The sequence below is a fragment of the Sparus aurata genome, chromosome 9 (assembly GCF_900880675.1).
Source record: "Sparus aurata chromosome 9, fSpaAur1.1, whole genome shotgun sequence".
NCBI classification, from domain to species: Eukaryota; Metazoa; Chordata; class Actinopteri; order Spariformes; family Sparidae; genus Sparus; species Sparus aurata.
In genome coordinates, this window is record NC_044195.1 from 12159196 (window position 1) to 12182990 (window position 23795).

The window sequence follows — 23795 nt, forward strand, 5'->3', positions numbered from 1 at the left end:
TAATTCTCATCTCTGTTCCTCTCTGAGGACCCACAGAGGATATGTTAGTATGTAGATATGCAGATGGCATTATTGTCATTTCTCCATGAATACATATTGCTGTAGCTATCAGAGCAAACACGTCTAGCCTGTTCACTGTATTAATGACCCTGGTTCTAGCCTAATTGCTCTCCCAGTGTGTAAATGTCAAGCACCATGCAAATACAAATGGCACACTTGTGCTTGTTGCCTCAAGAGCGGTGTCATGTGCAAATGAGCAGCGGAGAGACAAGGGCTCAAAAAGCAACAAGTAGTCCTCGGGAATTCAGTATCCAAACAGTGATAGGACACTGCAGGATACTGTCAGTTGCAAACTCGCATCAAATTGTGCACTTGACGGTCCTCTCTACTACCTGTTGTGTAACTGTGTTATCACAATTAAAGGGTTATTCCGGTGTAAATTTAATCCATGGTCTAACACACCGTGAAACTGTGTTAGACTCCCTCTCGAGAGATCAAGTTAGCAGACTGCTAATTTATGGAGTTTTATCAACCTCAGAAACGACCGCACGACAACAATACACTGCAGTAAATGGATCCAAATATAAACCGCCACCAAAAAGCCACAAATAATGCTCAGAACAGCACCAAACTTCAGCAACATTACAAATAGGGTCTCAGCACGTAGTCCGGGGCATTAAAACTCCGCTAGCTTAGCTGGATTTCTACTGAAAAGCTGACAAAATTTACCACTCTTCTGCAGCAGCTTCCTGTTGACGGGAAGTCCCGACGAGTCGATTACCGAGTGCAGTAGAGTTCGGCGGCTCATGGATGAAAATGTATGATTATGACTCCATGGAAAAGCAATCAAAGTTCATATGTGTCTTACCTGCCAGTTTATAACAGTTATTATCGAGAGTGGACAGGGAAAAGAACGGAATTGAGCATTTCTAATCACACTCGGTAATCGTCGCGTCGGGACTTCCCCGACCCGGAAGCTGATGGAGGAGAGTTAAAATCTGTTTTTAGCTTCCCAATAGAAATCCAGCTAAGCTAGCGGAGGTTAGATGCCTCGGATTGTGTGCTGAGACCCTTTTTGTACTGTTGCTGAAGTTTGGTGATGTTCAGAGCATTATTTGTGGCTTTTTGGTGGCGGTTTATATTTGGATCCATTTACTGCAGTGTATTGTTGTCGTGCGGTCGTTTCTGAGGTTGATAAAACTCCGTAAATTAGCGGTCTGCTGACTTGATCTCTCAAGAGGGAGTCTAACACAGTTTCACGGTGATTTAGACCGTGGATTAAACTTACACCGGAATATCCCTTTAAGGCCTGTTTTTGTACTCAGCCAGGTGAGCCTGTTCAACCCTGTGGGAGTTTGTTGGTACGTGGTGGACATCAAACAAAGTTCCAAAAGTATCTAGTATGAATTTCAGTTTATTAATCCTTGCATATGATATAGATAAAACTTAAGAGAATGTATCAGTTTATTTTTACATGATCAAATATCAGATAGTAAATTTACCACATGGAGGTTTATTTAAGAAATACCACACTGATGCACCACAACCACAAAGTGTTTTTTATATGCAAGCTTCATGGCTAAAAACTTTCCCCTCAGCGTTACCAACAGATCAAACTTTTTATTATCTGGTGAAAATATTTTAACATTTACTGCATTGATTGACACCAAATTTCAGACAGACAAGTTTGGTTTCGCAGAGCATGATTTATAATGACAAACTGTGAATGGTGACTTTTCCTTTAGTGCCACTGTCAGGCCCGCATGATGATGTCACAACAAACATTGGCAACAGATGCATGTGAAAACTAAATATGATAAATTACAATTCTAGCCAAACATCATCATGCTTGCATTAGTAATGGGATTTCATCATTTAGCTCAGGCAGGCAGCTGTGTGTTTAAGTACAAACTCACGGAGCCACTAGACTAGATCCGAGTCTTGTTTCTCTCAAAAGTAAGCCCCAAGAAAAGATGTGACAGCACCTTCCTCAATTAATTTTAGGGGTTTTTGTATATAATCAGTGACTCATTTGCATGTTCACCCCCCCGTTCTGTTGCTCAAAAGCTGTTCTGAGCTGTCTCTGCTACAGGTGGACCTCATTTATTTGCTATAAACTGCAGTCATCATCACATTTTCAGTCACTAAGTCTAAAGAACATTTATGAAATATTTTTTCTTGCTTGCTATGGAAAGTCTCTGAATACCTTGAGGTTTTCCACTGATGTTGGTTTATCGTTGATACTATTTAGCATCAAGAAATGATTCATAAAGAGAAATTCTGGAGGGTTATGGCTGTATTATCATGGCTCATACCTCAGAAGGACTTTTGTGTCATGCCCATGGGGTTGCAGGTTCAAGTCTTGCTCAAGCTGTTCTCTGTAGCCGGATCAAAGTGTGGGTGTATGTATGTGAAGGATGGAGGTTCTCCTGCTGCGACAAAAAAGCCCCCAGTGTTCTGCTCGCCTGCAGGTGTAATGGCTACAGCCCTCTCATTTCTGCCACAAGAATCTGTCTTCCTTTTCTATTTCCACCCATGAAATGAAAGTAACATTTTATCAAGCTTCACCCCTGCAGTTGTAAAAATCAATACAGTGAGAGGTCTTACAGAAAGGTTGTAAATCATAGAAATGAAATCTCTTAAATCTAAGCTAATCCTCTGTCTGCTGTGTCCATATGTGGTTCCTCACACTGTGAGCCCGGCGATACAGCGGCTACTGCCAGAGCTCTAGAACCTGCAAGTTCAGGCACATTTGTGTTCATCCACACTATGTGTTCAATACTCAATTCATGATATGGCTGAGCATATTATATTCCGTTTTATTCTTTCAAGAAAACAAAAAAAAATATTGAATATAAATATTATTCAGACATCTGTGTGTAGTATTGTGGTATTTGCTCTGACCTGTAAATGTTTATAGCGGACGATCTTCTGGTTACTGTGCCTACACCACAGCTTCAGTGCAGAGGCCAGCAGGTCAGAAGGAGTTTATTGTGTGATACGTTACACCCACACGCACAATACTACCAGAAAAGCTATTCATGCCAGAAAACATGCACATGCACACAGGAAAAGGAGGCTTATAGCTCACAGATAAAAAGAAACAAGCAGCTGTTCAATATCTGCACTTTTAAACCTTTTCACACATTTTCCTGTTGTAAAAAGTAACAAACCTTATGTCGTCTGCACATCTGCCCCTTCCATGTGGACACCTGAAGAAAACATTTGTCCTACCACCAGCAAAGGACTTCATTTTAAAGGAACTTGTATCAAATACTGAGGTGTGGCAAGTTCCTAGATGGGGTCTTGATTCTCTCCACTTCCAGAGTTGATCAGAAATAACAGGCAGGTAAAAGGACACTAATACACCCCAGGCTGGGAGCCTGAGAGAGTTTTCCTCAGGGAAACAAGCAGTTTTGCTCCTGTACAACTGCAACCGCTTTGTGTTGTTGATGCCTACGCACCACGGAGCATTTCCAAGAAAACTGGTCTTCTTGGAATCGATGCATGAGGTTGTTGAAAGGGCGCCGCTGTGGATCTTGGAGCACAGATCTGCTGGAACCTGGAACAAATCTGCAAGGGATGTTTGGCAGGAAAAAATGACCCTGATCTGAACCTGATGCTTTGTCACTGGGCCTCTGTGCTCATCGTAGGCTGTGCATAATAGACACCATGTACAAGAGCAAGATTAGTCAGTGTAGCTGGTAACAGAACACCTTAGGTCAGAGAAAGATGATTGACTTAGATCTGCGTCTGTGGTGTCAAACACTTTTAAGAAGAATCAGACCTGTCCATCAATTGTCACCTCATGGCTGAGTTGGTTCAGGAAGTGAGGAGGATTTTTTCTTGTATTTGGAAGAATTTTGAGAGCATAGTATTCAATTCTTCAAAGTAGAGATTGTCAGTTTCCGTCATGGTGGAAACCTATAGAGATTGTAAACTGGCCCATCTCAACTCACCTCAAGATGGTTTGTCAAGTCGCCAGCAGCTGGTTTTTCAAACGGTTTTGGACTGTTTCAGCAGGTAGTTAGAGCTTCATAGCAAAGTCAGCTGGTCAGTTATAAACTGTTGGCTAATCAAAATGGCAGATTTTGGAAGGAAGAAAGAGAAACCGTAGTGTTTGTTGGACACAAGCCTCAACTTTTTAATATACTGCTAAACCAACAACTTCACTGCTAAACCTTCCCCTCCTCCACCACATCCACTGCCCCTCTCTGTCACTCTGTAGTCTGTTAGGAAGAAAAACATAAAAAGCTCTAAAAGAGCCAGTGCAAGACAGTTAACAGTGTTTTGTTGCCAAGTTGGTCAAATGTGTTTTTGCTGTCACATTTGATGTCTCATAGAAGAGCCAGTTTCAACAAACTGATCAAATTCTGACTGTCACCTGTATGAAGATGACCTCTGGAAAAACCTCAAGAAATGCATATCACTATGTGACATTAAAATGAGAAACTGATTGTGAATAGACACTTCACAGATCACATTGGAATGATGCAAAAGAGCTTCAGATCGTACAGCAGGATTCTGGTCAGTCGCAGGTGAAGTATTGACTACATTCAGCACAGTATTCCCCAGATCAAATATGGCAGCTGATGGGCAGGCCGGCTGCTTTGTGATTCCTTTCTGGCTGACTGGTTGAATCACTCAGCCTTCCAGCTGTAGCCATGCCACATTTCATCCTCAGAGAGAGACAGACTGTTGGGGAATCCTCTACTGTCTTCCCCTCATGCGCAGACACTCTGGCTGTGAGTGCTCTGGCTGCTTGTCAACAAGGTTTCAAAAGTGAAGGACACTGTGAAATGGCCTCACTACAGTCAAATTTAAAGGAGAAGCAGGACTGTCTGCAACCAAATCCCTCAATCCCATTATATATAAAACCGGCCATTTGAAGAAATCACAGCTTTAATCTAGTTTTTTCATTCCATCTGTTCAGGTCTTCAGAGTCACCACACTGTCATCCAAACATCTGGCCGTGCGAGCATCTGTAATCACACGCGTGTGGTTGGTACAAACGGGTTAACTTTTTTATTTCGCCAACGGTAATAGTTACGTCTATTTGCATAATGCTCTAGCATCCAGATTATGCACTGCACTGCAACGTCTGCCAATGAATGACAACCTCTATGATGACCTGCGACATGCTTCTGAGAAAAACACAGGCAGATGTTATCTGCTGGGCATGAATGATGCACAAACCTGGCGCTCTAAATGTGGGCATAATTGCATGTGAATGTGGACACCACGAATAATCCTTTTTACACGGAGATATGGAAATTCTAAGAGTAACAGTACCAGCCAGAGATCCTATTCAGCAGATTGACTGGAGAAAGGAAGCAGGGGATGCTAATTTATGCAAGGAATTTGGAGTAGCAGTATACAACAGGTCCAAAACTCTCTGTGACAAACTCGAGGACAAGAATAGCAGCGTTGTGTGCTGCGAACAGAGATATAACACTGGAATTGCTCCCAAAAAGAGTGCGATGACACTAACCTATGCTTCCAATGAGATGGTAACAAGGGCCAAACAAGATCTGAAGCTTGCAGCACAGAAACATCAGTCTAGGCCCGCTAGGAGCTTCTGTAGTGACACTTATATACAGAAAACAAGCCGAGAGCCTTCTCAAAGACTTCAGTCACTCCGCTGCAAAAGAAATGTGATGTTTAACTGCCTAAGATCTCTCACAACATCTGCAACTCAATTCTGCTTAACAGAATTTCCTTGAATATTGAACCTCCCGAATTACAAATAATTTGCTGTTAACAGTTTTGCTGACTGTTTTTCAGTGCCTGCTGTACCGGTCTGCAGTTTTGGACAAATTATTTCTACAAATCCATCTTGCCATTGATGCTTGATCTTTACTGTCACCACCAGGGGTTAAGGTGCTGACCAGGAACCATAATAGTTGGTGAAGGTCCACACCTTCTATTTAAACACACTCTTATTAAACTGTATAGAAATAGAGGGTGTGGCTTTTGCAGTGAGAATGTAATAAAATGTTTCAGGTGCCCACGCTCTTTGACATCAGTGTTTAGACATTTTTCAAAATCAAATTAGAGACTCAGACGGAATTCACGTACAATTGTGACTGCCATGTAAGAGATACAATGATTCAGTCACCTTGAAAGAAAGACATCCTGATGCACCCTGCGGTATAAGCAGCTGTGGATGACATTAATGGTAAAAATAAAAATCCCCAATTAGTCACACACGGTACAGACCCTTCCAAGAACTTCTGTGCGCGCTTGTATTTGTGCTATGACACAGTTATTTATGCCAAAACCAAAATTGTGCTGTATCCCTGAACCTCTGCTATGCTGCTCCACCCACTCAATGTAAGGTGTCAGTTTAGAGGCACAAAATGCAGGTGTGCCTGATAAAAATGGCATCGCACCTGCATTTCCTCTGCCTCTGCTTCTGTGAAAATAGAGCACATTCGCCCTCTGCCATGTGAGGAAGTTATTTGTAGCTACATCGATAGTTCAGCTCTTGCCTATTGGAAAGCACAATTAGGTATGTGAGGGATATGTGGTGTGCCAAAACCCCGCAGACAGCTATGAAAAATGATTTCCTGCTTCAGGAGGGCAGGGCTTTTCTGACCTATCAGTGATGCTGCAATTTGGACGTGGGGTTACCTTCGAAAGCAAGGGCCATTTATAACCTTCCAGTGACAGTACTGGATATGTCAGGTCATAGATGTTTGTGCATTCTTTTGGTCTTGCAGTTTCCGGTGCATGCCTCACTCGATCACCTTCACACGCACAAAAGCAGTTTATGATATCCCAATTTAAGTTTGAGGCTATTATCCTCGCTGTCAGCAGGATCCCATAAAACCGAAACCAACATGAAAAGTACTGAGAGACAGACTGTATGTGGCATTCAGCCTTAAGCTCATCAAAGCTGCTCTACCAAACGCCAAGTGCCTCTTCACTACATGCAGCACATATTGTTTCATTAAAATAAAACAGCCACCGTTTCCTCTTTAAACAGCCGGGCACTGTGGTTTTTGGCAAATGCCACTCAATCATTTATTTGTTTAGGGCTACTGTAGGTTACGAATTAGCCAACAATTGGTGCTTGTACTCTGGTTATTTATGGCACCAGGATGCTGTGTGATGGGCCTGCTGTGAAACTGGAATTAATTGATGTTAGTTTCATGTTGAATCAATTAATTGCTGGTTTAGATCTTTTCATAGGACTTTGTGACAATGATACACTTAATTAGATTAATTCAACAGCCTTATCCTTAAAGTCTTCTCATTATTATAAAATATGGATGATTCGTGGAATCCCATGGTCACGCTTTATAACTATCATAACTGATAAATGGTACATTCATAGTTCGGCTTGTCAATGAATCTTGATTTATAGTTACGTGACTGTACACATACTTCTTCATAATTCTTTATAAGCCATTCATTGAGCAATAATATAGACAGTGGTTGAATTTTCCAGTAACGGCAACAGTTACACAAATCAAGCTCAAGTAACAACAAATGCAGCATCAATGCCACCGCTCCCACAAAAGACTAAAATACCAGCGCTGACATTAGTAAGAAGACCAACACATCCAATATAAACACTAACACATATTTAAGTGTGTGTTTCCATTAAATGTGTGAGGAGGAGAGCAGCTCCTTTGTTGGTGCATCTTATACCAACAAAGGAGCTGCTCTCTGCTCACCCACTGCAATCTTTTCATAAAGCCGGACGCCCGTTAGAGCTGAGAGCCGAGGAAGATGTTTAAGTGCAAGGCAGCGTGAGACAGAGCCACCGACGAGTGAATCTACAAGGAGAAGACATGCCCTTCCTCTTCCCAAAAAAAAAAAACTGGGACGCAGTTCCTGAGGGTGTAAACAACACAAACGGAGCAGAGACAGAAGCACACAGCTCCATACCTGGAGACGCCGCTCACATTCTCCTCTCTGTATGTTCGCTGTTACTGTGCTGTAAAATGAGTGTCTATTTATTTTCCTCTGTGTGTGCTTGGAGTGTGCGCGCGCGTGCACTTCAGTGAAACGGTGTGTGTGTTTCGCCGTATGTGTGAGTGTGAGTGTGAGTGTGACATGTCTATATTGCTTGTCAGCTTGTTGCACGTGGCAGTTCGCTGGCTGGCTGGCAGGCCTGACAGAAGATGACCAACCAATCTAGCGAGAAAATGCGGCTGTCTTGACACCAATCTGGTACCAATTTACGGATCAACTGCAGCAGAGTGGACAAACACACACACATGCACGCACACACCGAGGAGCACTTGGAACCCCACCGGTCTAGGCGTGGGTGGCTGCTCTTTGTTTGTGTGTTTGTTCACCGACAGGCTCTCCTACAACGTTGTGTTTTTGGATTTTTTTTAGTGTGAGAAATGCATTTTTTCCTCATATAGACTTTATTGTGTTCTCCAGTGATTTATTCCAAAGGCTTAGGATGTTTGCCTTTTCTCAGGATTGGCTTTCTCTGTGTGTGTTTATCCAAACTGACCCCGGTGACCCCAGTGCTTGATTATAATGCCCGCCAGTTTAAGCTGGTGCTTGTTCACTGTTGTCTGTTGCAGCCTGAAATCTCAATCGAAGTAATCAATCTTCTTATTTTTTGAAGATTTTAATAACAAAAACACAATTTCAACATTTTAACGCACATCGAATGTTAATAGAAATCCTGTTCCACCTGTCACTCAGACATTTGATTGGAGAATTTGACTCTGGGCCCATAACTTAAAGGGTAAGTCCACCAATTTTACTCACTTAAGTGTGTTTACAGGTCTTGGGGAGTACTGCTGCAGATGGGGAAAAAAAGTTAAAAAGGCTTTTTCTTGCTCCAGAGGAAGCTGCATGTAATCTGTTAAATTGTCTCCAGTTATGTCACTAAATGGCTTAGTTGTAATGTGGATAATGTAGGTGCCAAGTTTTGAAAAGGAAGATGAATTCGGGGAATAAAAAAGCCGATATCTCTGGTTTGGCTGAACGGATTTTCATCTTTTGTTCTTATAAACTGTCTAAAATGAGTCCAAAATGCCCAAAACGCAACTAAGCCACTGAGTGACATCACTGGAGGCAACTCATCAGATTGCATGCAGCTTCCTCTGGAGCCACAAAAGGCTGAATACAACTTTTACCTCATATGCAGTAGTACTCCCAGAGACCTTTAAACACACTTTCATTGTAATGTGCAAAATGTGTGGAGTTGATCTTTAACATGATGGTCTGTTTTCCTCCTACTCAAACTAAATCAATTTTGCCAGACATGTAGTGTCTAATGACATTCATTGTGGCTGCAACATTAAGTTGCCCTTTAACAGAAATCCTTTTTCACTGAATTACCTTCAAAACATTAATAGAGTTTGTTATTTAGCTTATCTCATTCTTTAAATCCAGATCATGACCCAAATCTTTATTGGACTTTTTGCATGCCACAGGTCTGTTTCCTACAGAGATCATTTCTAAACATAGACTGTTTCTATCTGTGTGTGTGTGTGTGTGTGTGTGTGTGTGTGTGTGCGAGTGTGTGCCAGGGGAGCTGTACTGGGCCAGTGTTAAAGGTTCTCTGCCTTCGGGGAAACTTTATTGAACACTTAAGTGCTTGTGGTGGCCAAACACCTTGAAGTGTCAGTTCTTTTTGTCACCCTTTCAGTAAAATGTATATTTTTGCTCACTTGGGCGAAAAAGGGAAGCATTACAACAGATGTTAAGGTGACTGTAAGCAATGGTCTGATAGTATTGTCTGTTATTTGAAAATAAAACCTTACCCTTAAAGCAGTGTGTCGTTGGAGTGCAGTCTGCTGGCTCACTATTCAATAGCTTCAGAGTTGAAGGTTTTTTCTTATCTACTGCATTGAAAAAGGACATAAAACAAATCTGATCTGGTAATGTTCAGATATAATAACCTTACAGTTCGAAACTTTCAAGAATTATAGTGAAAAGAAAAAAAAAGGAATTATGAGTTGTTTGCCACATTTGGAGGTTATCATTTTGTCTCGATAGCTTCTGTTGTGTCTGTCCTGTCAGAGCTGACAGTAATAATTAACTTGCCGTTTTTTGTTTAAAACTCTTGAAATGTAAAACACAGACTCGATGATTCACAATCACCATTAAAAAAACGGTTTTCTCCGAGTCATTCGTGAAACATGGCGCCGTTTGCGTCGCCTGTGAATTGCAGACATCTTCGTCAGTTGTAGCTATTAATTTTTCGCAGCTCAAATCTGATGCATCGTTTGAGTCAGTGTTGTAGAGCGTGACAACATGCACTTTCATTGTCTGCAGATCCAAGGATCTGTGCAGGCAAAGAGCAAAGTCAAGAAATATTCCTTTGACACTGTGACTTTGAGGCTCAGCGAGGAAAGTCTCCTTGATCATTCTGTCTTTTGTTTTTATTCCGTCAAAAACGTAATATTTTCTCCATAAAACATGCCATTACTGTTGCGTGCTGATCACGGTGCAGCCTCTGATTTTGGAGATCTCTGGGGTCCCACCTGACCCGAACTTCAGTTTTATGTTATTTACCTTTAAATATAGGCACAAATTGCCACCCTTTCATAGTGGTTTTATCTTATACACTGGCACATCATGTAAAACAAACAATTAAAGGTAAAAAAAGAGAAAGAAAAAAAGTGAAATCTGAGACTGTACATGCTCTATGGACACAACTCATCCAGCTGTTTACCAGTGACTCTCTTCATTTGGTCCCTGTCTCTCCTCCCTCCTCTGGGTTTGATAATCAGACAGGTCTGCCGAAGCGCCCATTGTCTGCACACACTGTCGACGTGACTCTTATACATATGAGCGCAGCTTAGCATTGTGAATGCAGCTCAGCTTTCTGGAGGTTGACCTTTTTCCATGGATTAATAGGTTTTATGCTGGCAGCATTAATAAACAATTTCTTCGTTTCCACAGTGGGGTAGTGAGCAGTCACTCTGCATATTAATGTGCGCCCCCCCTCCCGCCCAACACCAGCCTCCTCTCACCTACTTTTCCACAGTCATGGTGGGAAATCACAACCCATTTTGTGTTTTGATTTTTTTTTTTTCAAAGGGAGGTTTGTTTTCAGAGTGGTTTCTCTCTTTGCTCCTTCCACTCCTTTAATGCCTAGTCTTCTCTTTTTCTGAGCTTTCTATTGTAAACTCCCACTCTTTCCATCTGTCTGTATCCTTTTGACTCTTTTCTTTACTTTTTAATTTATCTTTCTGTAATTTTCTTGACGGACTGCATTCCTCTCAAGATTTGCCCCTTCTCCTCGACCACACTCCTTTCTGTCTCTCTCTCTCATTCAATCTCTTTGCCTTTTTTCCGCTGCACCTTCACCTGACTCTTCTTCTCTCCTTTATTTCTGTCGCTGTCTTTTTTGCTTTGGTGACCGGGGCTGATTATGTGGGGCTGAGCGTTTTTTTGCCCCTCGCGCTGTCTGTGGCCAAGGTCAATTATGGCCTTTCCTTTCAGCGCAGGGAGCCACTGATGTGCAGCGGCAGGCAGGGAGATCGAGAGGGGAGAAAATCAAGCGGTTGGTGCCTCGAAAATGATTCGATTTGCCGCTGGTGCGAAAGTGTGCGCCGCGTCTGAATCTCGCTCTCCTTTTTCTCTTTCAATGTCACCTTTGTTTAAACAAAAAAATCGGTTTGATGTCAGAATAATACAGCAAACAACTCTGTATACTGCCGCAAACCTCCTCTCTATGATTGTGACCGGTTCTTATAAATTATCCTTTAACAAATTCCTCTTACTGACGACTTTTCATCAGAATACACATGTAATGCTACAACATGGTGATCAGATTCAGTATTTGTGACATTTACGTGAAATATTTACTAATGGATCATCAACTTTATAAAACTTGAGGAATGTGAAATTAAAGGATGTAAATGGATGTTTCTCGGGAAAAATATTGATTTTGCCTGCATCCCATGGGGCTTGATTTGTATGTATAGAAACAACGTAATGCCTAGTTGACATTGTGATATTATCACCTTAATTTGTTGTGGTTGCAGAACAGCAGTTTATCTTACATACAGGTTGACTGCTTCTCACTTTATTACCTCAATGAAACAGAGACTTCACTTGTTTTTTGTCTCAATTGCTTCCTTTTTCAAATATTCTACAATACAGCATGATGTTCATTTTGTAAATTATGGTCCCATTTAGAGTAAATTAGGCGATAAAGCAGGGTATGCCTCAGGGCATGGCTACTTGTGAGTGACAGGTCACTACTACAGCGTGCACTTGGGTTCCCAGTTCAGTCCCATCAGGATACCCTCCCCAGAGCCACCCTCTTATCCAAATTTGGTGAGTTATAGCTCCAAAAAAACAAGATGGCAACGGTTTTAATGTCAAACTGGAGGCCTCAAGATTGGTAGTCCACACACCAGTGGGTGATAATTAGCTGTTCATATACTCCGACTAGGTGTCTGCATACTTTTGGCCATTAAGCTTATAGCCAAAGAAGTCAAAGTCAAAGAAAATATTGCATAATTCAGATTATCAACAACTTCTGACACATGAATGAAGCACTATTGATCAGAAATGAGCACAAATGACTAAACCGTGACTGACACGAGACAAAGGCAGAACACGATTAAAGCACTCAGCTTGTCACTGACATTTGACACACTTGCAGTGCAATCAACAAACAATGTGTCTGAAGTCGGCTGCCGTCACTGCTCTGATCTTCAAGTCAAACTGATTATGGTGACTGGCAGTCTTTACATTTTTGCTCAGTGTCAAGCATCGTTCCACAGGCGAGCCACCTCCACTCGCTGTGCCTCCGTAAACAAAGGCAGACTTTTCCTGCGTCTGTGTGAAGGCGTTTGATTAGCCACAATTATGGCCTTGGCACCGGGCTTGTATGATTACTTTGACTCGAGGCTGTTTTTTCGGGTGTGCAGTTTAAGTAATCAGCGCTGGGCTGAGCCTGGACCGGCATCGAAATGTTGTGTCTAATTACAGCAGCCAGCCAACCTGCAGTGAGGCTCACCTGACGAGGAAGAAGTAGAATTAATTACCTAATTGAGGCAACTCAGGGAACCATGAAGGTAGAACTGTTTGCCTTCTAATCGGCTCAGTAACAGAGTTTGCTTCGGCATGAAACGAGCACGCTTGAACATTGTTTCGGGAGAACAAAGGACATTTGGCCTGACAAACGAAGCAGTGAAATTAAGACGTGTGCTGTCTGTTGTTGGCTACAAATCACCGGAGTGTCTCTGAAATCTTGTATTATATGGGTTGTGTGTGTTGTGTAGAGTGTGTAATATCCTCACCAGACAGGACACAGACTTCTCTTTCTGACAACTTGGACATAATAAGCAGCCATTTGATGTACTGCTGCTCGCCGCTGACACACAATAAATCTTGCACGACAAAATGAATAACGATGGGGTCGAGCCTGTGCATCGTCTCGTCCAAAGGGATTGTTTATTTATGTGATATTTAACGTGCCAGACGGCCTCGTGCTCAGGGTTTTATCATGTCAGACTTGCTTTTTTATTGCCCCAAGCCGCAGTGTCTGCCTATCATTGGATTGTTCTGCTCGGCTGCTGTGACAGACGCAGCATTAATAGTTTTGATCCTAATCCTACATTTAGCACCAGAATAGTCTGAAGTTAATTCTCTTGTGTAACTTAATAGCTGGCGAGACCTACCGACATCTGTACGTGGGATTTCCGAACACATTGCAGATGAGTACTTTAACCTCTGGATGCCTATGTTGATGGTGTGGACTGCTGCTGAACTGAAATGTTTTGGGGGTTTTTTAACATCTCAACCGGTGCTGATGTTATGCTTCACGCATACAAGCCCTTAATCAAGGATAGAGAGGACGCTTAAAATACAGCCGGGCGCTTCACAGGATCATTATGGTCATCCCGAGTGTCTCTGTGCTCCTTCCTGCTCTGCTTCCAGCTGAATGCCGTCTGGAGGATAAGCTCTGACAGGAGTAATTCACCAAAGGGCTAATTACACCATAATCATGGCATGGTGTGTCCTGTGTTCAGAGCGTTCAGATGCTAATTTAAAGCAAGAGCCTCAGTATTAGAAACTCAAAAGTCCGGAGAAAGATGGAAATTTAGCTGAGAGCATTTTATTGAGAATTCAAATATCATGATAGTGATGATGATCCCCTTCTTCTCCTCTAGTAACATTGTAGTTTTCTGGTGTAATGTCTTCATAGCTGTTGAATGAATCGCCATGACATTTGATTCAGATAATGATCGCTCTCAGAGGATGAAGCCTAAGGATTTCATCTTATGTTATTTTTTAGCTTAAGTGGTGAAATATCTTTACATCCACTAGATGGACTGGAACAAAATTTGTCACATTGACGTCCCTCTCAGGATGTTTAACTTTGCAGAGTCCCTCAAGTTTTCTTCTCCTTCCTTTGCCAAGTCGAGATTCTGTCACTTATCACCCAATACCTGCAAAAATAATGTAGCTTGATTTTGTGCTTACTGCTAATTAGTAATGCGAAACATTAAACCTGCCAAACATCAGCTTGCTAACATTGTTTTTGTGAGCATGCTAACTTTGAATGTTTTGGAATTTGGCACAAAGCAACGCTGTGCTTGTCCAGTCTCATGTCACTGCTAGCATTGCTGTATACCCATTAGTTTAAGGTCCAGTGAGAAGGATTTAGAGAGATCTATTTGCAGAAATGTAATGTAACAATCCTAATTATGATATCTTATTATCACAGTCTTACTATCAGTCTACAATACAATCAGATGAAACTAAGATGTGTTTTTATAACCGTAGAATGAGCTCTTTATAGATTCAGAGGGAGTGGATCCTCTTCACTGGAGTCCGCCCTGTTCCACCATCATGTTTCTATTGTAGCCCAGGACAAACAAACAGAACACTGCCTATAGAGGGCCTTTCACATTTTAAAGAGCTGCTATAGGAGAGGGTGAGGCGAGGGGTATTCAGTTGGTTGCAGTCTATAACTGCACTGGTAGGTGCCACTAAATCTTCCAAACTAAACCCCCAAGAGGTGCAGAAAGAGAAAAATTCCATAGTAGCCATTTCTTTCACATTTGTCGCAAATAAATTAAAATATTCCTTGTTTTGAGTCCTTTAAGTTTCTCCTTAAAGACTCCAGTGGCTGACATTGAGAGCACAGCAGTACGGGACGTATTGGAGGATTTTTTTCAGATACTCTCAGCGGTTCTTTGTGCCAGCTCAGTGTGAGATGCCAACAACAGATGTGGCGAAACTCTCCATTGTGATGAGTGTGCCTTGATTAATACACCCCGATGAATGCCTTTATTTTTAGCTTAGCAGGGCGGACAGTGTGGAAACGCTTTTTATTACCCTTCTGGTTGGAGATGAATGGGCAATGGCAGAAAGAGATGTGGCGCCTCGGTGTTCATTCGTCATTGCCAGTTTGAGGTGTAAAGGATGGAGGAGTCACTTGATTAGTTCTATCATTATTCGCACAAAGTTCAGATGGCATAGACAAATTGCTGATAGAAGACATAGTATTTGGAAAGAATGATCCCCGTTGGGTTTTATCAATTAGGGGGAAACTGGAGAACAAGCCGGGAGTGTCGGGCAAGACATCTGGGGTGGTGAATAGTGCTGATACTTCCATTGCTGGGGCATCGGGGTCAATGCCCAACAATAGATACTTTTCTGCCGGGAACACAAGCTAATTGGCTAAACGAGTGTTCCTACATCTGATGTCAAGGTTAAGGCCAAGGAGAGAGTGAGAGTTGCATTTCATCAGAGCAGGTCATTAGGCTCGGCTTGAATCAGACCTGATTATAGCAAGGTGGACTCTGCAGCGCTCATCCTTTTCACGACAGGTGTAAGTATGAAGCCCATTTCACCTGGCGAGGCAGTTTCCGTGCCCGCCATAACATTATTCTATACGTTGTGGGCTTGGAATAAAAGGTGGTCCCTGTCCTGCTGACCCCCATAAAAGCTAGAGTGTAAATTATGAATCTGACAGCTGTTTCATTCTTCTATAATACGAACCATAAATTCTTAATCTGAGTCCACTGGAATGTCTTTCTCATGTTGTATTCAGATGTAATCTTTGTATTGTTTTTTTGGTTTGAGTGTTGAGTGTTCTCACAATCTGCGCGCTGTCTGTCCCCGCAGGAACTCTTTACAGCGGAGTGCAAGTTCAAAGAGTCGGTGTTTGAGAACTACTATGTGATCTACTCGTCCATGTTGTACAGACAACAGGAGTCGGGGAGAGCTTGGTTCCTAGGGCTCAATAAAGAGGGCCAAGCCATGAAGGGGAACCGAGTGAAAAAAACAAAACCAGCTGCTCACTTCCTGCCCAAGCCATTAGAAGGTATGTATTGTAAAAACCCCTTTCACGCTGGACAAAAAGCCACCAACGCACACTCTGGCATTGTCTTCATTGGGAAAGGGTTCGATCAGCATTCACAAGCAGGTCAACAGACTCTGCTGTAGTCACAGGTGTTTATCAGCTCCAAATAGAATTGTTAGAAACATGACACAGTCATTTTTGCTAATTTTTTGGTGTGATCCTGTGATCCTGGCAGTGGGAAAGGAATCAGTTCCTTAGCATTTGAGAAGCTTGTATATACGTGTTGATTTTGCCATAAGAATGTTATCATGGACACTCTGAGTGAGTGTGATCAAATTGCAACTTTTTAATTCTGCACAGAGATTTAGGCTTAGACAGCAGTTTCTTTTTGATGTGGTACTCCTAATTAATCCTTAGGGGTAAACCCTAACCCTCTAGGGGCTCATTTTTTGGTTTTATTTTTCAAATAAATTAAAAAACACTTGTTAAACTTTTATCGTAATACAAGGGATAGTGGTGATATTCTGATATTCAATGAACCTATTCACTATCCTGATATATTATGCTGCTGTGAATATTTACTAGAGCAGCAAATGAGTGTGAATCCACAAGTGGCCATACTTATTCCTGTGTGAGTATTATTTACTGAAAACTACAGTGCCCAGCTGCTTTAGAAAACTAGTGACCCTTTTTACATATGTGATCTTTTTTCCCAAGATTTTTTTTTTCTGTCCTCGGTGGGGACCAGTTGCCACAGGTTGTGGAAGAAGGGATGAATAGAAATAGAAACCACGACATTACCGATTTGTTGACATTAAGAAAAGAAAGTACTCGGTATTGCCTGTTCCGTCCTTGAGAGGGTCAAATCACCCACATCACAGAATAGCATGAAGTATTTTCTCACTTAATAAGATTCTGAGACACCCACCTGTGAAAGTCGCACAGCCATCATATTGTTGTGGCAGCAGAGCTCTCAGAGACGGAGTTCTCATATTTTAGGCAAACAAAACCGGAGCTGAATCTGCTTGGGCGGGTAATGATTTTATTTTTTATTTTTTTCAATAAGTCAATGTTTTAGGGGAGCTGACTTTCAGGTGAAAGTCAAATTTAAAAAAATCACATCACCAAACCTGGCTGTACAAAAACAGTGTAAGAGCCTTCTGTTTTGTTTTCTTTTCACTCATTTGGAAGGACTCAAGGGGCATAATTAGCATTTCCTCCATTTCTTTCCACTTTTTTCCCCCCTGAAGCAGTTATTCAGCTGTCAACATTGTAAGAGACCTTGTTACTGTAAATGATGGCATTTTTGTCGGAGCAGAGACCACGACGTTTAGGTGGAGACACAAATAAATCCGAATGGCTTTGCATCGCAAGCTGAACACAATAAGACATGACTACCCTTGTTACGTTAAGAGACAGATGTCCCGTACAATCAGACATGATCCTATACCCTTAGTTATGTTACGACTATGTGAAATATCTGTTTGACAATATTTTTGTGTGTGTGTGTGTGTGCTGATCCGCTATTTTGCTGCTGTAAGCACCCAGTGTAGGAGGCAGGACGGCTTCTGTGAGTGCAGTATGAAACGTTGATGGTCAGGCAGATGCCACCTTCACTCTTGTCAGCCACCAGCCTGATTGTGTCCTATCATTTAAACATTGAATCAAGTTGAAGTGTCCTGTCAAGGCTGTAATACAGCTGCAGTCTAGTGGGTGTGAAGTGGCGGATAATGAGTCACTTCTTGCTGTTTTGTTGGAAAGTGTGTACTTAGACTCCGAATCAGCCCTGAAGGAGACGGAAGCAAGTGAGGACGGTCACATGAAGACCAAAAAAAATATGTCAGCCTTTTTTCTATCTGTAAATTGCAGGTTGCCTTTATTTTAGTTTTTTTTTTTTTCTGTATGTATAAATGTTTTCTGAAAGGAAGAACCAGCATGTATTTTGAGGGCATATACGCTCATTTAAAAGTTCTACACAGGTGAACTTAACAGTGCAGGAAAGACGCCCCTGCTAACATCTTTTCTCTTGTTCCTCTGCTTTCTTTCCTTAGTCGCCATGTACAGAGAGCCATCGTTGCATGATGTTGGAGAGACGGTGCCCAAGGCGGCGGTACCTCCCAGTAAAAGCACAAGTGAGCCGGCAGTAATGAACGGAGGCAAACCCGTCAGCAAGCCCGACAAGCCCGCCACATAGCCACACCTGACCAGTGCCCGGTGTGTGTGTGTGTGTGTGTGAGGAGGGGGGAGGGAACGTGACGGAGGCAGGGCTTTTTTCCCCCCTCGACTAGACTCCAGACCCTCTTTCTTCTGTGGATCAGACCCAGGCAAACCTCCCTCCCTCCCTTCCTTTTTCTTCTCTTGCTCCTCCTTCCTCTTCCTCTGCCCCCTCCCCCTTTCTCCCGCTGTCCCCACTCGGGCAGACGGATTCTGAGGCGGCTGAGTTTCTCCAGCACAGGAGGGAAGAGGACCTCTGATCATGGAATGCCTTCAGATTCCTCTGAAACTGTGAGAATTCATGTGAATAACGCGTGTTTCACAGCCACGCCCGTGGTACTTCGCTTGCTGACGGTTCATTCAAGAAACCCCTCCCTCTCCTATAATGCCCTGTTGCAGCAGAGTCTGTGTAACTTCAGATCTATTTTCTATACCACAGTTCACCAGCTATGTTCTGGGATAGAGACTGTATAGATAGAGTAAATATTTGGACTGTCGTCCTCTATTTTTTACGAGTATGTTCCCCTCTCCTTCTCTTTCTATCTCTAGTCACACACTTTTCTCTTTGTCAAGTAACCTAGAAAAGATAAAAACATTTTGCAAGGGAGTCGTGTGATTTTCTAAGAAACACATCCACACAGATGTGGCATAAAACACACATTTAGAAAATCAAAATAAAATACAATCCAAATTTTCTTCTTGCCTACAACATGCACACACTCACACTTACAGACGAACAAAGTTTGTGAGAGAGGAAGAAAAAAAAAAAATCAGAGATGTTGCTTTTTGCGGCTGATAAAAACACACTGGAGGCTGGCAGATAGCTCCTGCAATCATAGTTGATGAAGTGCTAATTACCGCCACTGCAATCAATGCGAGGCGCTCCCTACACACATACAAATGCATACACACACATTTCTAAACAGATGTGTGTGTGGGTGGGAGAGCACTGTAAGGAATGGTGTATACATATCACTATCTAAGTCCCACCAGCGGTTCAGTCCGCCTTCTCTGGTAAATGAAAAAACCTGAAGTTTATTTTTCTTTAATCTTATTTCAGAGCGTGGGCTCTAGGAATATCTCTAGGCCTTGTAGGCCTCTGTCCCTCACTCACTGACTTCTTTGGACTACGAGGCAAGGCTTGTGGCTTTGACCCAGATGGTCTATAACTGCAGCACTGGCAGCCATCTTATGGCAGAGTCTACTTAAAGCCAGAAGACAACATGGCTGAAAAAAACCAGTAGGCGACATTTATACTGGCTGCATCCCTATTTGGTTCAGCAAACTAAAGCATGGGCAAGGTTAATATTGTGTTCTCTCTTCTTGCAGCAGTTATACAAGAGATGGCTTGTATTGTAACATTTTCACTGTATAAAACTTAGGGAAAATGACTCTTAAAAATCATAACTTTTTAAATGACTAGATATTATTATTATGATTATTATTATTATGATTATTATGATTATTATTATTACGAGAGGATTTGTCTCCTAGCTCAGCATGCAGAGTCCAGTACTGATCATCTTGGCCTATCACGTGCCTGTTTGGACCTTGATTCCCGGCATGCAAAAACAGGTTCCCAGTCCCCACTGGGCCAAAGGTGCCTCACCCACCCGATACACCCATGTAGAGGACGCGTAGCATTAATACATTGAAAAAGAACCACACTCAGACGTACTCATTCTGAAATGACCAAAGTCTTTTTTCATCCCAAGAAGAACTGATTCTTTAGGAAAAAACAAAAACAAAAAAAAGAAAGAAAACAAATCCTGATTCTCTGATTCTGATCCATCGAAGCTTTCACTGTGATAGCATTTGTTCTGTCGGAAAGGAATCAGCTCCGCTCAGACCCCCCCCCCGAAGGTCTTGACTGATGTCATTTTTTTGGAGAAGTACTTATACCTTGAATTAATCACGTGCATGTCTTTTCTATAAGGAACAAGGTATGGGTACCGTTCTTCACTCCGTGTAAGCTGAAGAGCACTGACGTTCGGTGTGGGAGTTAAATGGGCATGTTGTAGGCTACAGCACACTCACAGCTAATCCGAAAGGTAACCCGCTGCACTTTTCCATTCTGCATTCTCATCACGACTGTTAGCTGTTTTTTTTGGTGTTTTTTTTTGTATCAAAACTCAACCCGATCGATCAATTTATAACGTTCGTCTTGCCTCAGTGATTTTTTCCTAATAGTTTTTGTTAGGTAAGATTTAGAGTGTTAAGTAGACCGTTGCCACCATGTGCTGCTAAGACCGCAACTATATTGAGAAATTGATATGGTGACTACGATTTGTGGTTTGTTGGGATTACACGTGGCCATTTCTGATTACGGCACATCGAAGCACATTAGTTAAATAGTTCAATATTCGTCTGTACAAAGCTGTTGATGCTGTAACAAAAATGGCGTACTACGCACGAACACACGCGGGAGCTGGAAACCGCTTGCAGTTGTATCTGAGGCCGGTGTTCTGTCCTCATTACAGCCCGTCATCCTTCACCCTTACAAACTCTACATGCTGGGCTGGCTGCTGCTCCAGCCCCGCAGACCAGTCAACTGGCTCCTCCGAGGCTGACTTTATTTTTGTAAATGACCGGTGTGTAAATGTACATCTCTGTTTGGATCTCTGTAGCCATCCTTTATTTCTTCTGTCCTCATTTTTTCTCTCGTATACGGGTCGCGTGCGATGTCATCTCCTGATCCCAGTCACTCTTATGCTTTGTCCCCGCCCCCCCACCTTCAGAATATTCTAGCAAACAAGAGTTCCTTTGTCGCTTCTGTTTTTCTTCTCAACCTTATTTTGTACGTTGTCCCATCTGTTGCATGGGGAGAGGATGGCATTGATGAACTGCATGTAGTAGGCTATGTCTATCAAGAACTGTTGGTATGTACCGCTAATTTTACATACATATATGCAACGAGTTTGTCTACACTATACAGTTTGTGTTTGTTGTATACACATATACAACATATTGAATAAAAATATTTATATAAAGGTGTACTGTAATGTCAGTAACATACTTAATGCAATATAGTGTGCAGTATATTATTGCACCTGTCATTTTTTGATGGGACAATGAAAACAGAGGGGTTGGCTAGTTTAAGCATGAAAAAAGGCCAAAGTAGAATTTACATTAAATTTTCTTTGTGACTTCTTATCGGTCCTCTTTTTGAGTGGTGACGGAGCTCTTGTGTCAATGCAGCTCTCATCCCCAGATGCCACCTTTTGAAGTGACATGGACATCCAGCATGCCACTACTGAACTATGTATGCCCTCTCTTTGTTTCCTTCCACTTAGAATTTAACCTTATCACTAGTATGAGTTGAGTGAGAAATGTCCATCACGTACCTCCAGTAGTACAGTGTGGGTTTCATGGCAGATTGTTTGGTTTGATTTCCCCCCCCCCGGCGGAGAAGAATAGGCACTATTAAAACGATTTATTTTCAAAAAATATATATATATACCATTGCAAGTATGCCCATTGGAGTTATGTCATGTTATAACAAATTTGTAACCATGTATGATTAAGGTCTTCGCATTGTTTTCCATGCAAACTGTTGTGTCATGCGGCACATTTAATGTTTTATTATGAAAAAGAAATAAAAACCTCAAACAGTAACTGCCTCCAGCCCTCGAGTGAAATTTCAGCCCAACTTTGGAACAACACACAGCTTTGTACCACTTTGTACCAACAGACCTACTGTATCCCACATACGCCAAAAACTTGTCACCTTAAAGGTACAGTCCACCCCAAAAATCTAAATTACATATTTTCCCTCGTACCTGTGGCGCTATTTATCCATCTGCATTGTTTTGGTGTGAGTTGCACAGTTGAAATGACGGCACTCGGCCTCTGGTGCTTACAGTGGCAAAAAAAAAAACAACAGGAAATTTGAAGATGCTCAACAGCAATGTCTCTGTCTAGAAACCATGACCCAGTTACTCAAGATAATCCACAGACCTTCTGGTGAGCATGTAGGAACTTTTTTCTTTCTACTGAACTACACCACGCAGACGGAAGCCTGCACCTACTCATGGTCGAGAGGCTCGCGCTTGTGACATCTCAAGGTGGAGACGTTAATAGTGTCCTCCTCGGCTGAAGGAAACAGTTCCTACGTGAAGGTGCTCACAACAAGGTCTATGGATCATCCTGAGTAACCATGACAGGTTTTCTGGAAAGAGAAGTTTCTTTGTTTTGATTTTATCAAGTGTACATTTTGTGTCATCTAGTTACACTATATTTCGAAAAGAAGGCAGACATCTCCAAAACTTGAAAGTTCACACCAAAATAATATAGATGGATATATAGCATTACATGTAAGACGCAAAATAATTCTTTATCTTTATTTTGGGGTGAACTGTCCCTTTAATCTGCCACCTATTTTATGTGTAGCCATCTGGAATATGGCGTTCTTTTATCTATATCTATAGAGATCTATATCTATATAGATCTATGTAGATATAGATATAGCTATATATATAGATATCTATATATGTAGATATATCTATAGATATATAGATATATATGTATACATATATGTATATATAATTATAACAAAATACACATAAAGATGTTCTTGAAACAAATGTTTACATGGTAATATATTTATGTTTCTTTTACACCTACAACACCCAGTTTAATAAGGGTCATTTGTAACCAGTACAATAAAAGAATGAATGCTGGTAATGATATGCCGAATCACGTCCTTGTGTAGTTCCGTCTTCCCCCTTCTTCCTGTGGTTTTCCAGGCTGTGGTTCTTTTACCAGCCCGGTGGAGACCATCAGTGGTGCTCTGGTCGCTCTGGGCAGCCAGGCCTCCTGTCTCTTATACCAGTGTCCTCTCTTCCTCCTCCTCCTCCTCCTCCTCCGCCTCATCTTCCTCAGTACTCTTCTCCCACCCAGATTTCGCAAGCGTTCCCTGTCCAGCCGTCCCAGCACTCACAGTTGCCGCAATTGCACAGCCCGTTCCCTGTGAGAAGATGTGAGAAGAAAAGCTGTGAATTAAGAGCTGTGCCATCATGCCTGACCTTTAACAAGGTTCCTCTTTTCACACCCTGCTTCCCTGGGTGCAGCTCAGGCAGGGCGATGGGGAACGGAGGCTGACTGCTCAGGACAGTTTTCCGCCGCTTTCGTCCACTCGGCAGAGGAGAAAACTCAGGTTTAATTAGGAGTGAAAAGTCTCCACACTTTTCGCCACATTTGTTCAACGCTCACATATCCTCGGCTGGGAAGAACTGTTCAACCAAAAGGGGGGGCGGGTCAGCACGTCAGATGCACTCCTACTTTTTCATTTAAGCATGAGCTTTTCATTTAGGTATGAAACACCCGGAGT

General features: G+C 42.1%; 2 protein-coding genes across 5 annotated transcripts in view; one reads left to right on the forward strand and one right to left on the reverse strand.

The window, feature by feature from the left end:
- Positions 1 to 22081, forward strand: part of fgf14 (fibroblast growth factor 14) — a 125806-nt gene extending 103725 nt beyond the window's left edge. For all 4 annotated transcript variants that reach the window (XM_030427765.1, XM_030427767.1, XM_030427766.1 and 1 more), the window contains 2 exons: positions 16075 to 16273; positions 18304 to 22081. In XM_030427765.1, the coding sequence (XP_030283625.1) occupies positions 16075 to 16273; positions 18304 to 18446 (342 nt within the window). In that variant the 3' untranslated portion in view covers positions 18447 to 22081. The remainder of the gene's footprint in view (positions 1 to 16074; positions 16274 to 18303) is intronic.
- A 970-nt stretch (positions 22082 to 23051) lies between these two features.
- Positions 23052 to 23795, reverse strand: part of itgbl1 (integrin, beta-like 1) — a 53943-nt gene continuing 53199 nt past the window's right edge. Inside the window, exon 11 of the mRNA XM_030427763.1 lies at positions 23052 to 23432. Within this exon, the coding sequence (XP_030283623.1) occupies positions 23344 to 23432 (89 nt within the window). The 3' untranslated portion in view covers positions 23052 to 23343. The remainder of the gene's footprint in view (positions 23433 to 23795) is intronic.